Source organism: Gastrolobium bilobum, unplaced genomic scaffold (assembly GCF_033153095.1).
Source record: "Gastrolobium bilobum isolate Gb01-03AN ecotype WA unplaced genomic scaffold, APGP_CSIRO_Gbil_v1 utg14970, whole genome shotgun sequence".
Taxonomy (NCBI): Eukaryota; Viridiplantae; Streptophyta; class Magnoliopsida; order Fabales; family Fabaceae; genus Gastrolobium; species Gastrolobium bilobum.
In genome coordinates, this window is record NW_026899194.1 from 651,525 (window position 1) to 675,902 (window position 24,378).

Sequence of the window (24,378 nt, forward strand, 5' to 3'; positions counted from 1 at the left end):
AGACGGGTCATCGCGGGAAAGATGGATCATCGCGCGGGAAAGAAGGTCCATCACGCGGGAAAGATGACTCATTGTGCGATGGAAAACGGATCTTTGCGCATGAAAGATGGGTCATTGCGCAAGAAAGATGGTTCATTGCGCAAGAAAGATAGATCTGCCAGAGAGATGGATCTTTGTGCATGAAAGATGGGTCATTGCGCAAGAAAGATAGATCTGCAAGAAAGATGAGTCTTTTCGCAAGAAAGATGGGTCTTAACTCGCAAAAAAATTTATGCATATCCTGAATATTATTATAAAGCTTTCGAGAAATTATTGAAGTGCAGCAAAAAAAAAAAGGACGCACAAGGAAGCGAAAAAGGCACTCAGCATATAGGAAATATCCATATTACACCAGTATGAAGAGCGCGCTCTATAGTCGTGGTTGCCTATGTGGCTTCGCAACATCACCTAGCAAAAACAAATTTGTTGTCCAACGTCTCTTAATCAATATGTGGGGCAACTAAAGAAGTTGTGTGCAGAGCCAAAAAGCACAAAATTTGCTGGGAGAAGAAAAATGGGCTAAGGTCCAAACATTGAAGTGACCAACTGAAAAGAACCTGTGAAAACATGCCGCGTTAGAAGAGCACCAGAATGCAGCGAAATGACTCAAAACCTCTTCGGCGACAGGTTATAAATATCTTTAATGCATTAATATATTAGTCTCTCTCTCTGAAAAGTAAATACCCATTTAAAACACCAGCAAGCACACTCTGAAAATAGTTCCCATGTTGACAAATACTGAAAAAGTGATGCATATATTATGGAAAAGTGTTGTCATCATGAGTTAAAACCATGATCGCGCATTCAAAAAAGTGTTGTTATCATCATGATCATGCATATATTATTGCTGCCTATACATTTCAGTTGTTTTCAAAATATCAACTTTGAGGCTACGAAACAATCTTAGAATGCAACATACCTTGGCTCTTAGTAACCTAATGGTGAAAGGTTTACAGTTATAAAGAACCACTAAAGGTTTATTGCAAGAATATGCAAGATGAATCTTTTTAGGCTTATAATAACAACATTGCACAAAAGTTGCATTAAAGGTTTATAGTGCTCGAAGGCAACGTGACCAACTAGTTGAATGTTATCATTTATAAGGCATTAGTTGATTTTAGTTAATCCTCGTAATATATTGGTGACTTTTGCTAAGTGAATAATGCTTTGAGTGAAAGATTATTGAATGCTTAAGGAATGCATACTTATTGAGGCAAATGATTATTGAGGAAGCTTTTAGATGACTAAATTATTATTCCTCTATGATCAAAATCATGTCGATGAAATGATTATAGCTCAAAGGTACCCCAAATGGAAGAACCAAAGTACCTAGCAAGTTTGAAAATTTGAGACAAGTGTGATATGATATAATTTCAAAGGGGTGTTAGAAAAGCTATAGAAATTAAGCTATCCCATTAAAGATCAACTTCAACGTTGGATTGACAAAGTGAATGGTTATGAACTTCCTTAGACAAATTTTTAAGAGATTGACATTGATTCTAAAGTCTCTGTATGGTTGATTTTCATGGACCGGGAACACAAGAATATCAGTGAATATCGAGCGAAAAGGAGGCTTACCATAAAGGCATTTGGCAGATGCATATGGATGTATATGATACTGACAAAATCGAGTTCGAACACATCCTAGGCTTATAAATCATCTTTATGTATCATCTTAGTCCTGTTACAAGGGGTGAATTATGACAAACATAAAATAAGGCCTGACAGGCTATCATATATTAAATCTTTCTGTGATTTTTTCAAGCAACAAGATAGCATATTGACAAAAGGTATCATGAATGCTTAAAACACTATTGTGATCATACTTATTGCGAGATTACATAACTTGCAGGATGCTCACGCAATAAGAATCGTGACATATATGACTTATTTTGACAATCTTATGTCTCTGTTGTGAAACTCATGAAAGTTGCAGGGATCCATGAATGATGAAAGGCGAAGACATAAATCTCGCCTGAAACACAGATAAACTCAGAAAATCTCACACTTTCATATCCACGAAGATATTATTTTGAATTGATTTAGTGCATGTTTGGATTGACTTTTTTCCTCTCAAAAGTCCTTTTTTTAATATAAAAAAAAAGCGCTTTTGTAATTTTTTTGGTGTTTGGAGACTAACTTTAAAAAAACGGAGAAGTTAAAGAAAAAGTTAAAATACTGCTTTTTGTAAAAGCCAAAATTTCTGACTTTTGCAAAACGGAGAAGTTAGAAGCAACTTATCATCCAGTGCTTTCCTTCGTTGCTTTCCATCTTCTTCGTTGTTTTTTGATACACCTCCGTTCGAATGCAGTTCGAATGCAGCAGCCTTGTAGCTCGCGACTCAAGGGGCATTGCTATGCCTAGACTAGTTAGGATCTAGTCTTTTCCTTTTTGTTTGTCTTTAATTTTCATTGTTATCAAAAAAAAAAAATCTTCTTTCATGGTAGCCACCTTGTTCCAGTACCTTGCTCTCTGGAACTCCCACACAAAAGTCACAGGTAAAGAGAGAGGGAGAGAGAGAGAGGATGGGGTGGTTGCCTGGTTGGTGATGGTTGATGTGATGAAATCAGTGAGGGGAGAATGAAGGAAACACCAAACCCATGTTTGGTCTGAAAGATACAAATAGAATGATAAAGAGAAAAAAAAGTATTGAGCTTTTGAATCACTGGTGCTTGAATCAAAGATTGGGTGCTGCCGAGGAGAAGAAGGAACAAAGCCATCCCTTGTGTGAGTGGTTGAGGCAGATTCAACGGTCACCGTGGATGTTTGATAAAATGACCCAAAAAATAAGTGCTTTTTTTATTTTAACACCCAAATATCATTTTTTTGCTTAAAAGCATTTTTCAAATATTACATCCAAACACAAAATAACTTTGACTTTTTAAAAAAGAACTTTTTAAAAAAGCAACATATAAAAAGTCCTTTTTTCAAAAGCTCATCCAAACGGACCCTTAACATGATCTCATTGCTCTTATCATTTTAATGATATGATATTATTCTGTGAGATCCATGGAAATTGTAGGTTCTGCCGAACAAAAGAGATATGAACCTCGCCTACAACCTGCTAAAAAGCGCCTAAAGCTCTTAAGCTTAGGTTTGAAGATGCTTGAGGGTAAAGCCTGACAAAGGTTAAAAACTCGAGTCTTAACTTGAGGATAAAGCCTAAGGGTTAAAAACTCGAGTATGAAGAAAATGAAAGGAAGCTAATGAAACTTCCTCCAATTATAAAAGGGAGATAATGAAGCTTCCTCCAACTATGAAAGGGAGATAATGAAACTTCCTCCAACAATGAAAGGAAGCTAATGAAACTTCCTCCAATTATGAAATGAAGCTAATGAAACTTCCTCCAACAATGAAAGGAAACTAATGAAACTTCCCCCAACTATGAAAGGAAGATAATAAAACTTCATCCAACGCGCGATCAGAAAAAAGGAAGGTAAAGCCTTAACTTCATGTAAAACTTCCATTGCACGAAGAAAAGCAAGGTATCTCGCCCACAAGCGACATCAATACAAGCGACCACAAAATAGAGAGGTACGCAAAATATATATGAACTGTATAAATATGCAGGGTACAAACATGAAGTTCTCAAGCACCCATACAAAGTACAGAACATAGTTCCATATAAAGGAACAAGCACAATGAATTTTCCAGGTTGATAAACAGATATGTCATCTCGCAAATTTATACATCTCACTACTCATGCTCTCAGCATAAGCAGCGAGCTAGGGGGCTTCTGATCTGGATATATATTATATAAAAATACAAGGCCCAAATCATAAGTCTTCACAATGAAGCAAAGCTTTAGTCAAAGAAGACTGCAACCTCATCTCTATCACAAAGCTTATCTCATCAAGCTGCACAATATTAAAAGCTTATAACAGCAAAGACTCCTCAATAACAGCAAGCTTCTCAACATTAAAAGCTACATGACATCAAGTTGCCCCTTCTACATCTTTCTGAATACTTCATCTCCAAGTATACCTCACCACTTGCAAGCTGCTCTTCTCTCTACTGTAAATACATATGTATCAATACTAAGGTACACATCTTCTTCTACATAATAAAAATTTGCTTGAACCAAATCTGACTTGAGCGTCGGAGTGTCTTACAGGTACACCCCTCATCATGTTCCATTGAAGACTCGTGGGTTAAAGCTGCTCAACTGCAAGATGCTCTGATCCAAGGCGGTTCCATGCCATTTGTGTAGAGGAAGATCACATCGTCAGCCCAGTTGCAAAACCGGTTCTGATCATGTTCTAATTTATAATTCAAGGTCTTTTAATGATTACGAAAGAAGCCAAAATGCAGAGGTAGAGCCTCGAATTGACCGATTCTAAAATGAATTCGGTAATTTGAGATTACGCATTTATCTCGGGGAAAAAAAAGGTTCGAGATTATTATTATTAGTTATGTACCATTTACCTCATCAAACTCAATTAGATTGATTTCTAAAAATTAGGTGCAATTTATAATTGGAATCATTACCACATTGAGATTGGTTACTATTATTTATTTAGGTTAATTTGTTGACTCGGCAATTAGTTATTAATTGGTTATTTTTCTTGTCTATACGAGTCATACATTGCCTTGTTAATTATACTTATATTCATTCAATAAATCTCATATTTCCATTTTTGCACTTTCTCTCAATCTATTTGGCTATTGCCATGTTTTTGGCTACTCTCTAATTCCCTCATTTTAAATAATAAAAAGTATGTAAATTTAAGTTTTTGGTCATCTTAGCTAAAGAAAATCAACTTAAAAAATGGTTGAACGTGACAGTTAAATGCCATCTATATAGATAAACTTGATATTTCAACTGTGTGTTTATCTCATTCATTGGTAGCCTTTAAATAGGCGAACATACAATAAATGGTAACAACGTAACAGACTAAAACAAATAAATACTCTATCTAAACAGTCCTACGGTTACAAAGAATTGAATTCAAACAATATACGTTACATATAATTCAAACCTACGGTTACAAAGAATTGAAACAATATACGTTACATATAATCTCCAACACTCCCCCTCAAGTTGGAGTATGTAAGGATGAAATGCCCAACTTGGGAAGAAAACTAAGAAATAGGACTTGAGTGAGTGACCCCAAGAGAGGTCAGAAACGACTTGAGCCACACAATCTCTGCTGTAGCTGCTCGTCGAAATGAACATCAACATGGAAGATGCCAGAATGATCATCGGCAAAGACAATTGTGCTGGAATGACCATCAGCAACATGGACGGTGCTCCCCCTCAAGAGGAACTTCTAAACAGTGCCGGAATTATCATCGGCAAAGACAATTGTGCTGGAATGACCATCAGCAACATGGACGGTGCTCCCCCTCAAGAGGAACTTCTAAACAGTGCCGGAATTATCATCGGCAAAGACAATTGTGCTGGAATGACCATCAGCAACATGGACAGTGCTCCCCCTCAAGAGGAACTTATAAACAGTGCCAGAATTATCATCGGCAAAGACAATTGTGCTGGAATGACCATCAGCAACATGGACAGTGCTCCAAACATTGAGCATCGAATTGCACATCTCCCAGGCGCGCCACTCTTCGGCATCATCCTCTCCTGGTTTCTTGACTGAACCGGTCACAAAACCCAATTTGTTTTTCGCCTTCAATGCTTTTTTCATGAGCTTGGCCCAGTTGTCATAGTTGGCCTCACCACGCAGCATAATAGTCGTTAACAAGACCTGGACTTTCGGATCCAGCCAAGTAAAATGACGAACTAGGATCAGTTGTTTTGGACTTGCTGCCACCACCTGGTGCCATGTTAAATGAACCAGCTTTCGCACTGAAAGGGAATGCGGAAACGTGTATACTAGGATCGCTCTGATGCCAAGATAAACTTGATATTTCAACTGTGTGTTTATCTCATTCATTGGTAGCCTTTAAATAGGCGAACATACAATAAATGGTAACAACGTAACAGACTAAAACAAATAAATACTCTATCTAAACAGTCCTACGTAGGGGTGTAAATGGGCCAAGCCAGCATACAGGGGCCTATGGCCTGGCCTACGAAAAGCCTGGCCTGTCCTGGCCTACGAGGTAAGAAGAGTAGGTTAAGGCTTGTAGATGAGCCTGTTTAGAAACAAGGCCGTAGGCTAAACATAAAATGCCTGGCCTTTTAGCCTGTAGGCCGGCCTGCTTAATATTTAAATAAAAAAAATATTTTATATATTTATTTATTTATTCTAAAAGTTAGATAACCTAATTGCTTTTGTTTTAGTATGCCAAGAAAAATTCAATCTTTGTTGTCATGAATTTTTATAATATGTGTTCTTGTTAAAAAATCTGTTGTAGAATTTTAATAATTTGGACACATGTTAGAAATATTGTTTAATGAATAAGATATTTTATTTTATTTTTAAAATTTAATATGCAATATGGTAGGCCTAAAAGGCCTCACAGACCATGTAGGCTTTTTATTTTTTAATAACAGGGCAGACTTGGCCTTTAAACTAAGCCTTTGATAGGCTCATAGGCCAGATAGGCTCAACATTTTTGTGTATAGGCCTAGGCCAGGAAGGCCAAAGCCTGCCCTGCCCTGGCCTATTTACACCCCTAGTCCTACGGTTACAAAGAATTGAATTCAAACAATATATGTTACATATAATTCAAACCTATGGTTACAAAGAATTAAAACAATATACGTTACATATAATCTCCAACATATATGCCTTGAAGTGCTTCAAAATTAGTCAAACAAAATGACCAATATTGAAAGGCAATGGATTTGTTCTGGATTGTTTTCTACATTGCATGCGTGAGAAAGTAACACAGACAGAAAAAGAGTAAATAAAGGAAGATCGAAATTGCTACTAATTAATTGCAATTCAGTAGTGCCAATCATGGAAGTCAGACAATATACGTTGAGGGGCCAAAAAGCATTGAAAATATTCTTCGTTTTTATTAGAATAATTAATCGACATGTCTACAAAAAGTTATTTGATTATTAACTTATTGTCTCTACTACAATTTATAAAATTATGTATGCTTGGATTAAAAAAAAAAATTACTTTAAACAATCATTTTATCAAAAGTTCTCTTTTAAATATTTTAAATATTTTTTAAATAAAATAAGTTAATTTGAATAAGTACTTATCTCAAGTTGATAGAAAAATGATAAACCCAATATTTCAATACAATTTAGAATTTAAAAAGAGCACGATCTAAAGGTAGCTCAGTTGGCAACTGATAGTTTTCGGGCCGTACTCCGAAGACAAGATGACCAGAGGAGGTTGTACCAAAATATATATATATATATATATATATATATATATATATATGAGGTAGGATCTTTTGACACCAGTGTCAAATTTGAAATTTGACACCTCATCTGAGAGCTATTAAATCAAAAAAGATCAATGGCTCTGATTTATAAGCATGTGACATCATTGATTTTTTTTATCTAATATCTCTCAGATGAGGTGTCAAATTTTAAATTTGACACTGGTGTCAAATATATATATATATATATATATATATATATATATATATATATATATATATATATATATATATATATATATATATATATATATATATATCTTACCCTTTTCTTTTAATTCTTCTTTTACCATAAATCGAATGCATTCAAAATAAGAAACTGTCATGCTTACATAATTACTCTCATAACAATATTTAATAAAGAAATAGGATATTATACTTACCGTTATATTTGCAACCTAAATAATTTACAACCTATTAATTACTCTTACATTATTTCATTCATCAACGATCCACAATTTTTTAATAAATTATTCCAATTTATCATTCTCTCACCTTCTCTCCCTCTCCATCGACACACCTTCTTGATAGTTAATGGGGCATTTTAATCGCTGACATATCTAAAATATCAGTCTAACTCACATCGATGCTTTGATTAAAGAAAAAAAAAAGGGAGACAAAGACAAAGAATCATGTATAAGAAACTCTATTTGCATATCAGTGTCATTGTATTTCCTCACATCCACTCGATATTTTGCAGATAACCATGCTTGATATATATGACATCTTAAATTGAATATGCCATAATATATTCTTCTTGAAATATGAATAAAAAAATGACTTTTTATTTTATTTTCTACAGAAAAACAAAAGTCAAGTTATTTTTAGATAAAATCATGATATTGGTCGAGGAAATAGATCATTTCATGTAAAAAAACATAACATGATTACGTGAGAAGATTATAACCATACAAAAATTAATCAACGGTTATAATTTTGTAACCCTCTATTTTAATATATTTTTCTCTCTTCTTTTATTATCATTAATTTATTTTTGTATGATTATAATTTCTCAGATAATCATAATATGTAGATTTTCACATGACGAGAGGATCCAAATCTATTGATCGACCTCTTGCGAGTTGGTAATATTCTCTTAAACCAAAAGGAGAAAATTCTCATAACATGAACCCCCCTCCCCCTCTCCCAAGATCGTCAAAGAAGATTTGTCGACTGACAGGGAGAGAAGGGTATATTCCATTATTAATTTTTGCAAATCAATAATTATAATTAATTGTGAAATATTAATCAATTAATAAATTTAATCTAATAAATTATAATTATTAATTGATAGAAATTAACTGTTATGATCTAAAATGACATAAAATTATATCTTTTTATTTACATCATTAGATCACAATCTTAACTAACAGTACAAAAAGAAATAAAAAATTAAAGGTCGATTGAGATTATAAATCTAACTGTACATATAAAAATAGGTAAACTAGACATTAAAAAAAAGATAGAAATAATATATTATCTCTTAATACAAATACCTTAATCAAACAATAAAAAAATAAATGAATGGCATTCAGAATTTCCAAAATAAATAAATAATAGTGGATATATATATCAAGAAAAAAAATATAGAAAAAATTCACCAATCATTTAAATAAGATCTGTAGCTTTGGCTGCTTTGCTCTTGGTCCATACGTTTCTACGATGGAGAATGACACAAATGGTGTAAGAAGAGAGTATCACTGGTCTTATCTTAATCAATTTGAAAATCCTCGTATTTCGTAATCCCAATGTATAAGAAATATTTCAGAAAACCAAAATTAATTCTTTTTTAAACCCACCACAATATGAAGTGAATATGAAAAGATCAAAATCAAACTCTTAAAATCTATTTAAGAGATCAAGATATATTTATGGAAAAAATATTTCTCCTGCAATTCTAAAATTATGTATTTTGAGAGTTAGCGAATTAATGAAGAATATTTTAAGAATTTTGTTTGTTTCTTTGTTACATGAATTTTATCCAAACAAATTTTTTTTATCTCCTGTTATAGAATTGTGGCTAAAGCTCATCGTCTCTTTTCAAATATGTATTTGAGAGAAATCAGAATTTTTACCCATTCTACTCGGTTTATGTTATCAAACTGAGGTACATTCATTAAATAATTAATAATAATTTTATATGAAGGGAGACATAGCTTAGGTCAAAATGTTGCAAGATAATAGCAGGGGTGTACAAAAAAATTGGTTCACTTATTCTGCCCTTGATTTGACCTTGACCTGATCCATAAATACATATTTTTTTTAAACTATGTTTAAATACTGATCCACTTTTATTTGGGTCAATTTTAGACCTGACTTGTTTTAATAATGACCCATTGAACCAAAACTTGACCCACACCCATTATATGAAAAAAAAGAAAAAAAAATCACAATTACGTTAAAAGAAAAGTTATAACGTAAAACAATTACGTCAAAATTTTTTACGAAAAATATTTCTATCAAAAATTTTTGCAAAATTTTTTGACGAAAAATATTTTCATCAAAATGTGTGACTAAAAAGTTCTCTATAAAAAAATTTGATGGAAAAAATTTTTTGTCAAATTTTTTTACAGAATCTAAATTTCGTCAAAATATTTACAAAAAAACATATTCATCAAAAATTTCGACGAAACACATTTCCATCGAAATTTTTTGACGGAAAAAAATTTCATCAAATTCTTGACAGAATTCAAATTTCGGCAAAAGTTTCCGACAGAAACATTTTCGTTAAACTTTTTGACAAAAAAAAATTGCGTCGAAATTTTTAGTGAAACACATTTCCATAGAAAATTTTTGATTAAATATTTTCGTCAAGTTTTTTGATAAAAAAATATTTCCATCAAAATTTTCAACAGAAAGCATTTCTGTCAAAAAATTTCATAAAAAATTTTGACAAAAAATATTTCGAGTTTTACAGAAAAAATATTCTGTCAAAACTCTTTAGAGAATCTAAATTTCATCGAAAGTTTCGAATGAAACATTTCTCTCAAAACCTTTTCTATCAAAATTTTCGTCAAAACACATTCACATTGAAATTTTGAACGAAAAACATTCCGTCAAAATTTTTGACGGAATTCTTTTTTCGTTTAAAACATTTGATGGAGGAAATCATTTTTTTCAAAACTTTTGACGGAAACTAAATTTCGTCAAAAATTTCGATAGAAAAATTTTTTTTGTAAAAATTTTCATTAGAGAAAAAATTCTGTCGCTTTTCGACAAAAAGTATTCCGACAAAAAAATAATTGTGACGAAATTTTCGTCGTTTGCAACATTGAAATTTCATCGAAAATATGATCTCTTTTAGTATTGTGAAAAGTACATAAATAATTTCATCAAAAACGGGTCAGGTCGGATATGACCCACTTCAAAAACCAAGTCAGACCTACTTCAGAAATCAAGCGAGGTAAAATCTGATCCAGTTCTGAACTAGTTCAAAAAAAATTCAAACCAAGTTAGATCTTACTTAGACCAAATTAAAGCGAATCGAATCAAAATACCTGATCTATAAAAATCAAGTTGAGTCGAGTCGGCACAAAAACCTGACCATACAAATAACAGTATTGTTGACTAGTAACGGTATTCAGTCCATTCTTCTCATTAAAAATTTGTCCAACTTCATATCTTTCCTACTCAATTAGTCAAACGTAACAACCAGAATAGTATTACAGTGGCAATATTAGACCGATAGCTATGTTTTTCATTAATTATTCCATTCATACTTCAACAATATCATAGCTGTATTTTTCTTCAACTTATCCATAGAAGAAAAAATTCCACATTTATAAACTGATAAGAGGCTGTTGCAGCTGAACCATTAGTCTCGATCAGCTTATCTACGACTAGTAGAATAATTAATAAATTTATGAATTATATATAGAGAGAGAGATAGGATCATTTGACACCGGCAACAAATTTAAAATTTGACACCTCATCTGAGAGCTGTTAGATCAAAAAAGATCTATGGTGTCATATGCTTACAAATTAGAGTCATTGATTTTTTTTTATCTAATGGCTCTCAGATGAGATGTCAAACTTTAAATTTGACATTGGTGTCAAATGATCCTACCTCATATATATAAATATGGAAAATATTATACTTATTACTTTTTTTTTCTTACTACTTCTTACTACCAAATTTGTGTGAGTGTGTGTGGAAATTTAACATATAACCTAATACAAACAACTACCCAAAACTCTTACCATTAAACCAATCCTAGTGACTTGATTGGTCTAGAGGTGAGGGCTTTTGGTAATTTGTATTAGGTTATGTATTTAATTCTTTTAATTCTAGTGCAAAACTTAATAGTCTTACTCTCCATCTCGATCGTTGATTTTCGTCTATCTAACAGTTATTATTTTTTAAAATTAATAATTAATTAATTTATATAACTTAATAAACTATAACTGTTAAATGGACAGAAATCAATAGTTGAGATGGGAAATATGACTTCTAAGTCTTACACCAGAGACAAAAGATTACTTCCATGAAATTGTGTAGCAACGAGTGTTTTAAAAACTGAATCCATCTGATTGAACTAACACCACCTTTCTGGTCATTTATGACTAAATTGTGATTGAACTTTGAATAAGAGTTATATCAGTTCCCAGTCCAACCAATTTATTCGGCTAGTAATTGGCTAGTTTTTAAATCATTTGTATGTGGTATTTTCTAAAAACTTATTGGCCTCTAAATTTGGAAGGTTTGATTTCTAAATAACTTACGTAAACTCCATAGAACTAAGGCGGACATGATGCCACGACGGAGGGGATTTCCACAACCATGATTTTATGGATGTCGGCAACAAAAAAAGTTCCACGTGAATAACAGTACTTCCTAATTAATAATGGTCTTCTCATTACGTGCCCAAACAACCTCAATCTATGTTCTCTCATCTTCTCATCCACCGGTTGTACTCTTACCTTTCGTCGAATATCTTCATTTCTTATCATATTCATCCTCCTATAACCACACATCCACCTTAACATTCTCATCTCTGCTACTCCCATTAAATGCAAGAAATCATAATCATACAAAGAATGAAAGCATTAAATGTGAGAATTATAACCACACACATGTCGTTGCTGTACGTTTGTAAAGCTGCTGCAGAAATGATTTTACCTATAAATATATATATATATATGAAAATGCAAAAAAAAAAAAAAAAAAATTATCTGCAGTTTTGTTCAGTTTTTAGAAAAGAATGTGTTAAGAGTGTCTTAGTAATAAAGGCTCTAAAAATTTATACCAGATCGTGAGTTAAGTGTTGTCATCATCATTATACTTAAAAAATTTAAATATTTAATCAATATTTTAATGAGGTAGCTGCATTTTTCTTATTGAATTAGAGACATAATTGTTATGATAAGAAAAATATATAAAGTAAAAGTACAAATACGTTAAAACAATTTAAAAAAAATTATATTAAACGTGAAAGTCTATGGTAGAAGGTAATATTAGAATCAGACACTGCATCCTTAGTTTTTTTTTTTTTTTTTTAATAATATAAGGTACCCCCACGAATATGAAATTAAGCTTCGTTCTAATGTTGGTTGATCTTAACCACAAGGTACTTTTAGTAAGTTTCAAATTCCTCTATGCTATCATTGAAAAAAAAAATTAGGCTTTTTTTTTAAAAAATAAGGGCTTTAACCCTTCTTTTTACCAAAAGAAAAAAAAAACAAATATAAAAGTAAAGGGGAATGAAAGGAGAAACTCATCCCCTTCTATAGATACAAAATTCTATCACATCATTTTTTTTAAATTGGTGAGTCTCATATTTTTTTGTTTTTGCTCGAGGGTTATAAGTTTCTCCCATAACATGAGAAACTTATAATCCAAAAACAAAATATAAAATATAAAATATAAAATACTAATAAAGCTACTTCATGTCAATTACAAAATAATAAATGTAATGGGTAGTTATACTCAATTAACTCTGATTACATTCAACACCCTCTAATTTGAGAAATAATATCAAAACAGCACATAAATGAAAGTAGATATAATTCCTTTGATAAAGAAGAATATCCTAATATAGAAACATTAAAGTTTTTCGGCATGCACAACGAAAATAAGAAAGATTGTTTTCTCCTAGTGCTTCAGCTCGAACAGAAAGGAAAGGTTTTTCACTACGGTCAGCAATCCAGACTTTGAGCTTCGAGATATCTTGAGCAGTCTCATTCTCATGAAAGACTATATCTCAGCTTCGCACTAATTTCTTGTTGATTGGATCTCAAAGTTTAAATCTGAACTCACATCTCGACAAACTAAGGTAAATGCATTCTTTTGTCTTTGCGTCGAGTTTTGCCCATTCATTTTAAAGATTTGCACTAAAGATCAACATCCAAACACCTTTAGGTGATCATAGGCCGCTTTCCGACCTGTCCAAACTTCTTTAGGAATTTCTCCTTCAAGTGGCGATGATGGTGAGAGATTGATCAAATCAACAACAGTTCTGACGGCTTCTTCCCAAAATGATTTCGGCAATCCGGCATGGGATAACATGCTCTGGACCTTTTCTTCGATAGTCTGGTTCATCCTTTCAGCAACTCCATTCAGCTGTGGAGACTTTGCGGGCGTCTTCTCAAGTCGTATCTCGACCACTCTACATTAAGCATCAAATGGGTCGTAGTATTCACCATCATTCGAATACTTTTCTGGAAATAAAAGTACTTGATTACTTATCAAAAAGTATTTGAATCCTTACTGGACAGTAAGCATTCTAACGACTATAAACAGCTAGTTTTGATCCAACACTTATAAATACTCATTTATTACGCTTCAGATCATAAGAAGTTACTGTTTTATTGAATTTACAATCATTCTTGATTATTTTTCTTGAATCAAATACATTATCTACTCATTCTTCCATATCTTGATCATAAAACCTCTTTTAGCTCTTTTCTTATGATATCTATCAATACCTATAAGTTTCAACTTGTTAAATATGTACTTTAAGAGTACTTATTCATTTCTAAACATTCATCCACTGAATACTTGAGTTGAGGGTAGTGAAACCCTTGTATTTAAGAGGTTACCAAATTCCTAAGCAAATTTGATTGAAAGTTATAAGGTACCAAGAGCCCGATGTAAGAACCTGCACCGCTAAATTAGAAATTTAAATAATTGAATTATGACTTTAGGAAATAACACCATAATTGACTTTGGATAAATATAGAAAGATTAGAATAATTATCGAGAAGGTCAAATAAGGCTTAAATCGTTTTTCTGATAAAAAGTGCAGATATCGGTTCTGCTTCACAGTATAAATGTGTACCGGTGAAGTATTCCGAAAAATTATAATAAAAATAAAAATATTCCTAAAAAAATATCGAGGTCAAGGATATCAAGTTTAGGGTAAAAATAATAAGCAGCTATGTCAAAACTAATATCGGTTATGTATAAAATGTGTACCGGTGAAGTGTCTCAAAAAATTAATGTAAAAATATGATATCCTTAGAAAAATGTCTAGGTTAAGAATATAAAATTTTAGAGTTAAATGAAGAGCGAAACTAATTAAACTAATACTGTTAGTTTAAGTGAGTGCACCTATATATAGCTAAGGACACTAAACCCTAGGTCATTTTTCAAACCCCAATGTTGATCTTCATGGCTGCCATGTTGGGTCCTTCATTGTGCCATTGTCTTCCTTCCAAAAGCTTGTGACTTTCTCACAAATACCATCAAGTCTTCATCTTTCTCTATTCCTATGTCATAGAGAAATTATCAATCCTTTTTATGAGTTTTGTTGAAGAAAAATACTACTTGGACAGTTGAATTTCTGTTTTGGGGTAAGGGTAGAGCCACCATCTTTCTTCTTGGTTGAGAGCTATTTTCCACACTAGGGAGCTTCAAGGAACCAAACTTGAAGAGAAAGAACCAACCTTTTCTTGTGATTTTCGTTCACCATTTGGACAGTGGCTTGGAGCATCTTCAAAGCCCTCAAAGTTCCCTCATTTATCTATTTTTGAAAGCCCTAAGGTAACCTATCATCATTTCCTTTGTAAATTCATGTACAAAGCTTGTTTTGAGTCTTTTAAAAAGGGAAACTTTGATGATTCAAGTAAAAGGTTTTTAATTTAAGCGTAAAATGGTAGTTTGAACTTCTGTTTGTTGGTAAATCGAAGGTGAGAACCTTGAGAGGCCATTAGAACTCGAATTATACAGAAAATATGCATTTTCTCATTTCTTCACATGTGGTAATCGATTACCATGAAGGGTAATCGATTACCCCTTGTATGGTAATCGATTACTTAGTTCAATTGTGACAACAACGCACTAGTTTGGTAAAATCGCGATATCTTGAGCTACAGAGCTCCTAATTGAGTGAGGTTTGGACCTATGTGAAGCTAACACATAGGGCTACAACTTTGTAAAATTTCATAGCCATTGGATAAGTGGTTTTATCGTAGTGTTAGTTTGTAGTTGCAACTTGGTTGTTAAAAATTTAGTTTATAACAGTCACTTTGCAAAAAACATAATCGGAGTTATACAACTCCAAATGAGACATAAAATATGTCATTGGAAAGCTTGAGATGTCTAGTTTAACATAATAAAATTTTAAAATTTATGGTAAAGATAGTTTAGTGCTTAGGGGCTTTGGGAGGATTATGTAGTAAGCGAAATGAAAAAAAATAATGTTCCTTTTAATATGAAAAGATAGGATATGTGTATTGATAGTGTGAATGTTATGAAAATAGATCTATAACCTTGTTGGACACTATTATTACTTGTGACCCTTTGGACACCGAGTCGTTGAGGGAGGGTTTAGCTTGACAGGTAAGCTTTCGGTCCTCGGATTTATCCATTGTTTGTTCCACCAAACTCCATGGGAGGATGGTTTGATGTGCATGGTATGCTTTTTCTGAAAATGTTCATGCATTGATATTTATCTGATATATTTGGATATACGTATTGATGTAATGTATGGATGTGATGTTGATTACATACACGATAAGGCTGCGACCCTGGTGTGTAAGGCAATTAATATTTATCTTATATATATGGATATGCATGTTGATGTAATGCATGGATGTGATGTTGGGTAATTACACGATCAGGCAGAGACCCTGGTGTGTAAGGCATGAGGCAGCGACCCTGGTGTGTAAGGCATGAGGCAGCAACCCTCATGTTTTGGTAGGTTGCAGACGTGCGTAATGTCTGTCCTGTTCTCTGGCCAGTTGAACCGCACTTGCATACATCACATGATACATACTGAGATATATGATTATATGAAGATCAGATTATTTTACCATGATGATACTGCATTGTGCACTCATTTTATATATTGCAGTGTTTACTGTTATAAATGGCCCAGTATAGCCATTTTCCTTTGTCTTGTTATTAATTTGCTTTTTTATATACTTCCTACACTATTTTAGAACTTATACTATACCTGTAAGTGAGCTTAGGGTGGAGGATTCCTTGAGGATCCCTTGTCTTACTGAGATTTCTAACAGAAATCTCACCTCTTCTGTGGAACATTTTTCAGGAGATGACGTTCATGAGACGGACACTGATAGAGGCAAGAGGCCAGCATAGAGATTTGTCATGAGTCACGCATATTATGATTATTTATACTGTCATGATAAGACTTTATTATGACTAGATTTGATGGATTATGTTGATATTTGTGGTGAGCATGGGGGTTGTATATGCCACTATTGAATAATCTGTTTATTTGTTGACTTGAGTATTTATATTGTAGCACCATGAGTTATGGATGCATTATAATTATTATTTATGAGTACAAGGTATTTTAGATTTATTTTAGTGTTGCAATTACATAAGGATTGTTATTAAAAGAAAAAGTTAATCCACCATGAGGATTAACCTTGTTTACTTATATAAAAGAGTATATTGTTTCCGCGATTAATTATTGCAAGCTGCGCTTTAAATATCATTCGCATGTTAATACACCGGCTGCAGACGGGGTGATACTCCCGAAGTTTTGAAAGATTGGAGTGGTTTATCAAGAACCCTTGAAGCTTGATAGTTAGTGAAAAAGGTTGATCGATCGGCTTCAATCTGGACGTGGGTCACAATGGTGGTGACAAACCAAGATACATCTACTTTGCAATTTCTCTAACCTTGAACTCTTTATATTTGACTTGAAATTACATTATTAGATTGTGTTTGTCTACTCGCTAGCTCATATTTATTGCCCACACACTAGTACTTTCACCTAGAATTATTTGTGTTAAATCAATTGATTGAAAAACTATTGTTCAAAATATCAAATGAGATTGTTTGCGAAAAGATTTTGCAAAACTCAATTCACCCCCCTCTTGAGTATTGAAGCCACTTGTCTAACAGTCCATAGTCAACTTTCCATCAGGAGCCGAGTTACTCAAAATCACTAATAAAGTATCTCAACTTTATGGCATCGAACTCAAAAGTAACAAAGTCTGCATCTCGTCATCTATTTTCATCTCAGCTTTAGACAACTAATTCACTATACCTTTGTAGGTGTTGAGGTGTTTGATCATACTCATGTCGTCCTAGTATTCGAGCTGCACAAGTCGGCGAACCAGGTGTGCTTTGTTCCTGGGAGTCTTCTTCTGAATCATAGACTCCAGCTTCGTCCACGACTGTACGTATTCATGAACTCGAACACATGTTCAAAGAGGCTTTTGTCTATGTATTTCCTGATCATGGCGACGACCTTTCGATTCAGGATTTCCCACTCTTCTCGATTTTGCCTTTAAGCATCTCTTCAAGGACGATGGGCTCATACATGTCCTTGCAGTACAGATAGCATTCCATCATAGGTCTCCAATAAGTGAAATTGTCAACCGTCAATTTAAACATGTCTCCGTCGTAGGCAGCACTGGTCTCCATCTCGTCTCCTCAGAACCTTTCGAACTCGAGTTTTGATATCACTGTTGGGCTCACGCAACGAAAATAAGAAAGAATGCAGAAGAGAGAGTTTTTTGAGAGATTTAGAAAAAGATTTTTTAGAGATCCTCGAGAGATTTTGTGATAATACCTCTAGAGAAAAATTTGAGTGTGACCTCTTTAGAAAAATTTGAATACTAGCATTGTTACTTATGCTTAATTGTACCTCTGGTAAAAGACTAGAAAAATTTGACTCTTTGTAATCTTTCTTTTGACATAATAAAAAAATTTATGGACTAGTGTCCCGTGATTTTTACTTTTCCACATTTGAAAAAGTTTTCCACGTTAAAATTTGATTATATTCTTCTTTATCTCTCTTCTATGCATTCCTTCTTATTTCCAATGCGCAGGCCAACCAAAAAGTACCAGGTATAATAAACGCTCAAATGTTAGTATCATTTATTTCTAATTTTAAATAACAGGTCGAAACTCCTAAACATTGAAGAAGATGGCTATGCTTCAGTACTCAGAACTATCGCTGCCTTTTCATTTGAAAGGAGTGGGGGGAAATGTGTGAACGCATTGAAAAGTTTTCGAGTGATGCAGTAGACATGCTTTGCATTAATGTCAACAATCCTCTCCAACTATCAGCACAAATACCTCACTAGTCTTTTGTATTTTTTGTTTTTCCAAAAAAATTTAACACTAACTAGACCCACCCAAAATTTACTCTTCTAGGGCTCGACAAATGGAAATAATTCTGAGAGCTGAAATATGATTGTTATTGTTGAACACGTCATAATGGATGAAATTAAATTAAATAATATTGTTTAAAATAAAATAAAATTGTCATACTATTTTTTTGATATTTTATAATAAAACGAACTAAAATTTCTATTTAATTATTTCAGAAAGAAATAAAAAGATTAAACATTAATAAATAATAGTTTGTTTCTTCTCATTCCATCTAATAAGAGAGGAAATTGTCCACCAAAAAAAAAGAGAAAAATTAAATATATTAACTGAAATATAGTATATCACATTCCATTCCATCATATATTAAATAATTCAAACAATCATTACCAAAAAATAAACTCAAACAATAACAAGTCCATTACATTCCATTTCCAATTCTTTTTATCAATCCAAAAGCATCACAACAATTCAAAATGAGAGGGAACCGGGGGGGGGGGGGGGGGCTAACAAAGAATTTACGACAGGTCAAAATATCAAATTACCACATGTAATACATGAATACCAAAATCAACTAATTGGATTAGATTTATCATATATGTTTTAATAATCAGTATTTTAGGTGTGATGATGTAAAGCAATATTTTAAAACTCGACTCAGTCATCGACTTGGTCAAGATATGGTCATTGAGCAACCGGTGGATCACTGACTTAACCGGTTTAATTAAATTTATATTATTATATAATAAACATATTATAAGGTGCATTTTAACCAACAATTGAGGACAACCCACTTGTAAGTGATAACACTACTCACTCCCTTGAGCTGAGTTCGATTCCCAATGGCCAACTCGAACCAATGAGAGCACCGGGTCACTAAAACCCGGGTCGACCCAGCCGGTTCGATAAAACACTAATGTAAAGACCTCCCATAAATCAGGATAGATCATAGTCCCATGTCAGTGACAGTATCACAACATGATTTTATAACGCATTAAAGTTTCGTCAAGAAAACTTAGCACAAGAAAGATAGCTGATACTCTAACTAAAAGAAGAAAATGAAATAACACAAGTCACAAGTCACAAGGTATCGAGTACATTGCAAAACAGAATGTCACTCGTCATCCTTGTATGGGTACTCTTCCGGAACTTGCTTGAGAAGTTTCACTTGCAACTCAAACACATCATCGCCGTGGAGCATATCTCGGACCCATGAGACCTCAGTTTTCATTGACACCTGAATATGGATGTACAGGAACCATGATGACAAAGAAAAGGATGCAGCAGATTGCATATGATACAGAGAACAAATTTTAAGCTTCATCAGGACACCCAAAATAACCTGACATATAGAAGGACACTGCACATTGCATGTCATGCTTCATTTTCCGCCAAGACAACCAAAAAGTTGTTTCCCAATTAAATTAGATGGACTTGGTGATGGATTTTACAAGGGTCTAGACAAGCTAAAGAGGTCCAGCATATGGAACTTTCTCAAGGTAAATGTTAACTTCCTCTTTGTCTCTACAAAGTCGGTGAGAGTCCAGAGGATACTGAAAGATTTATAGACATGCGAAATGCCAACTCAAAAAGCTAGATGTTGATAGCAATTTTGTTGCCTTCCATATACCACGCAACCATATGAGTAATATTTTTTATCTTAGTTAATATGCAATTGCAATGCCTCACATGCCAAAAGCAAACGGCTGTACCAATCCAGAATAATATTGTCTTTGTTTGCTAATTGTGAAAATGAAAAGACAAAACTGATAGAATAAATAAACGGAAGTTCTACAAAGAAGGAATAATTTGTGAATAAAGGTAAAATATAGGGAAAAAAACTTACCATCTCTAAAGCTCCTCTAATGACTCCACTTAAGATGTTGCAATAGTACAGACCTTGATAGGTATCAGGAAGTTCAACGAAGTCTACCAAGGGATTATCCTCCAAAACAATACTGCAAGATGTCCCATCAGCATCCCAATTAATCACAGAAGCAGTAACACCAAGGAACATTTTAAAACCAACCTGTATAAAAGCATTATTAAGGTTCATAAAAATAAAAACTTTCATTTTCATTAAATAAGAAAAGTTCATATTATATGATGAAAGCACGGGGAATTTTTTTTTTAATATGAACCAAAAGTCATAATATATAAAACTTACAGAACACATCCACTTAAGTCCTCACATAGATGTGCAGGTGTCGTACATGTATTGTGTGACCCAGAGACCACCTATTAACTTCAAAATTGAAACTGCAGGCTACATTTTTTCGTACTTAAGAAACTGACTAACTTACCCTATAAATCATTAATATTTTAGTCTGAGTACTGCACAAACCTTCAAAACTTCAAATAATAAACTCAGCAACCCAACTCAAAGAAAACCATTAATATAACCATGATCCCATTAATGATTAATCGTCAAAAATCTTGGAGGAAAGCATGACAAAACGAAAGAACTATGAAACAAATAAAGTAGACAGTAAGATATAAATCAATGGCATATATGAACATGCAGAACTTCTCCATTGGTTTAAGGAAAATGAAGATTGTTACAAACACGTATTACTATGCTAAGGTTCAGTTATATTAGTTTTGTATTGAGACAAGAAAAGGAAGATAAATGAATGTGAATCAAACTAATAAATGATAAGATGTAGTGAGATACTGAGAGTAATCTCTGAACTGAAGTGAATGTATTATTCATCTCGATAAGTTCTGGGTTCAGTTTACATATTTATAGTTAGTTAAAACAGTTGGGGATAACTGTCTTCACTGAATTTCAACAGAATCCTAGGGTAGTTACAAGTATGTTAAAGGAGATTCAACAGCCGAACTGACTACAAGATACAACACGTGTAACATATCTCTTACAGCAACCCCCCCCCCCCCCCCCCTTCTCTCTCTCTCTTTCAAACTCAAGGTGGTCGCACTAACTGAAAGGAATCAAACACCTTTGAGTTTGTCCCTTAGACAGTAAAACCGGAGCTTAGATAGAGACTTAGTTAAAACATCAGCTATTTGATCTCAAGTGGGAACACGAGCAACAATTAAGCTCTTGTTGATGATTTTATCCCAAAAAAAAGGGATGTCAAGCTCCATATGATTGGTATGTGTATGAAGAACCAGATTATGCATTACAAACACTACTCAAGTTATCACAGCAGATAAGAGGAGTAGTAACTGGAATGTGAAGCTCAGAGAGTAAGGTCCAGTGGAAGCTAAACTTCGGTACTCAGCTTCTGGTGTTGGAACCAGCAACCAACCATTTGTGAACTCATTCGGCCATAGCAACTATTTAAAGAAGTTCAATTTGGGGGGATCGTGCAAATGACACTTATTTATGATAACCAGGATGCATTACATATTGTCTCCAATAGTCCAATCCTGTTTTCCATGGACCAAACACATTGAGATAGATTGTCACTTTAGACTTTACTGCAAAAATGATCCAATCTAGAGACATTTCAATTAGTTTTGTCAATGCAAATGCTTATTTGGCAAATGTTTTCATCAAATCTTCAGTGGATCCTTAGATGAATTATCTTTATAACAAGCTTGACAAAAGTCACAAAACGAATATGACCTATACGTCTTAGCTTGAGTGGGAGTGTCAAATATAGCTTGAGGGGGAGTGTCAAATATTATTATGTCCGGATCCAATAAAAGTTATAGGGAAAAACACTTCTCATGTTGCATGAGAAGTGTTTTCTCGTGTTGTGATCCTTTAATTTGCATGCAAAGCTTTTTTTTCTATTTTTAATAAGTGTGGGGCTCACCACTAGTTGAGTCACAACACGAGAATTCAAATTTTCATACAACATGAGAAAATCAAAGCCCTAAAAATATGTTTATTGGGAAAATTGTGACTATGTATATCTTATTTTCATTATATAAATATTGAGTTCGTAGTGTAATTGAGATGCGCAGTTTTCAGCATATGTTTCTCTTCTCTCTCTCTCTCTCTCAATAAGGATAAATTTCTAGACTTTTGTTCCCTCCATGTAATGAAATCAAGTAACTAGAATACCTTGGCTATTGCTTCAGCAGTCTCTTTGAAGTCGACGCATGTCGAGATATTAGATTTAGCTAAAAATTCATCAACCAAACGGATTCCAATATTATAGCCCCTGAAAACAAACCAAACATTTAATAAAATTAAATTAAATCCTGTCAGATACCACAACAATAATGTAAATTCGATCAGATAGAAAAATGAAATTTAATTGCTTGAGAATAGAAAACTAAAACAAAAAAGATACTGAATATAGTAAATTTAAAATTGGCAATGCAAAAGAGATTCTCAATTGCACATTTGATCGAGCTGCTTGTTAACCTCCTCAACCTCTTCCAGATCCGTCATCAACTGGCGCACAATTGCACCATACGTCAAAGTAAATAGCTCCGCGTTCTGCGCAATATCGTCGAAGCAAATAATTCAGTACTAGAAACTGCAAATTACGAAGCAATTGCAAATTCAAAGAGATACGATATATATAAACGAAGATTCGATGAAATTCAAAGCTGTATTTGGTTGCAGGATATTCAAAACATGAAGGAGAAGTTGACACTTCAAGAAATTATTTAAAAAAAAAAAAAAAACATAAAATCAACCGAATAAGGAGTCCATCTCACGGTTATCAACACAGAGAAAAGAGAAGGGGAAAAATGGTAAATAATATTTTCCATCACCGGTATTATTGTTTCTTTTTTTCTTCCATGATTTTCTCGGAGTCCAAACAGAGCTTAAATTGGTTACCATGCGTTCGGTACTAGCGAATATCGCGTCGCCGGATCGAGGAGCAACGGGAGGCATTGAAGGACCTCAATGAGAGTGCGATCTGCGCTGCACTGAGCGAACTTGCTTCCTAAGTTTCTAGAAGGTTTGGTGTTACTTCAACTTCCACGTGTTCTTCCACTACCTGGACCGGGCCGTTACCTAACCTGTGTATATACATATACTTTGAATTAGCCCAAATGTATCAAACCTGGTAATAAGGGCTCCTCTGTCTACAATATGAGTCTAATAGTACCCCAATTGGATTAAAAAATAAGGAAAAAACCATTACATGTGATAATTTTTTTTTTCTACACATCATTCGATAACTGTGTCACTTTTTTCTTTTCTTTTCTTTTTATTTTTCAGATGGTGGAGTCCACAAATTTGTCTCTATAACATGAGATAACTTATCTCCTTTGACAAGAGATTAATAAAACCCAAAAAATAATACTAGAAAATTTAACATTATAGTCACATACCTTACATTAACTACCCGGTAAGCTAATTTAGTGGGCTAATCACTTATATTAAATGAGAGGATTATTTTACTATGAGAATAAGAATAGTTAAAAACAAAAATCACGTTTACTTTTTTAAGTAGTTATATGACTTTTTTAAACAATTTTTAATCTTAAACATTTAGATGAGATTAGATAATTAAGACACTTCACATCTTTCGTAATAAATTAGTACACACGCCAATGAATTTCAAATA

At 33.3% G+C, this 24,378-nt stretch overlaps 1 protein-coding gene across 1 annotated transcript; it reads right to left on the reverse strand.

The window, feature by feature from the left end:
* Positions 1 to 19,623: 19,623 nt before the first annotated feature.
* On the reverse strand, positions 19,624 to 23,797 carry LOC133288108 (uncharacterized). The gene is made up of 5 exons (XM_061485803.1): positions 23,643 to 23,797; positions 23,197 to 23,294; positions 22,914 to 23,013; positions 20,724 to 20,906; positions 19,624 to 20,114 (listed from the first exon to the last, which is right to left on the reverse strand). Exons 1-5 carry the CDS (start codon positions 23,697 to 23,699, stop codon positions 19,992 to 19,994), a joined length of 561 nt encoding a protein of 186 aa, XP_061341787.1. The 5' UTR covers positions 23,700 to 23,797; the 3' UTR covers positions 19,624 to 19,991.
* Positions 23,798 to 24,378: the final 581 nt, after the last annotated feature.

Excerpts from the sequence above, each read along its gene's own strand:
- LOC133288108 (XM_061485803.1), bottom strand. The coding sequence starts at position 23,699 with ATGCCTCCCGTTGCTCCTCGATCCGGCGACGCGATATTCGCTAGTACC. Across the intron at positions 23,295-23,642 it reads TCGCTAGTACCGAACGCATG|AACGCGGAGCTATTTACTTT; the intron begins GTAACCAATTTA and ends GATATTGCGCAG. Across the intron at positions 23,014-23,196 it reads AACAAGCAGCTCGATCAAAT|GGGCTATAATATTGGAATCC; the intron begins GTGCAATTGAGA and ends GTTTGTTTTCAG.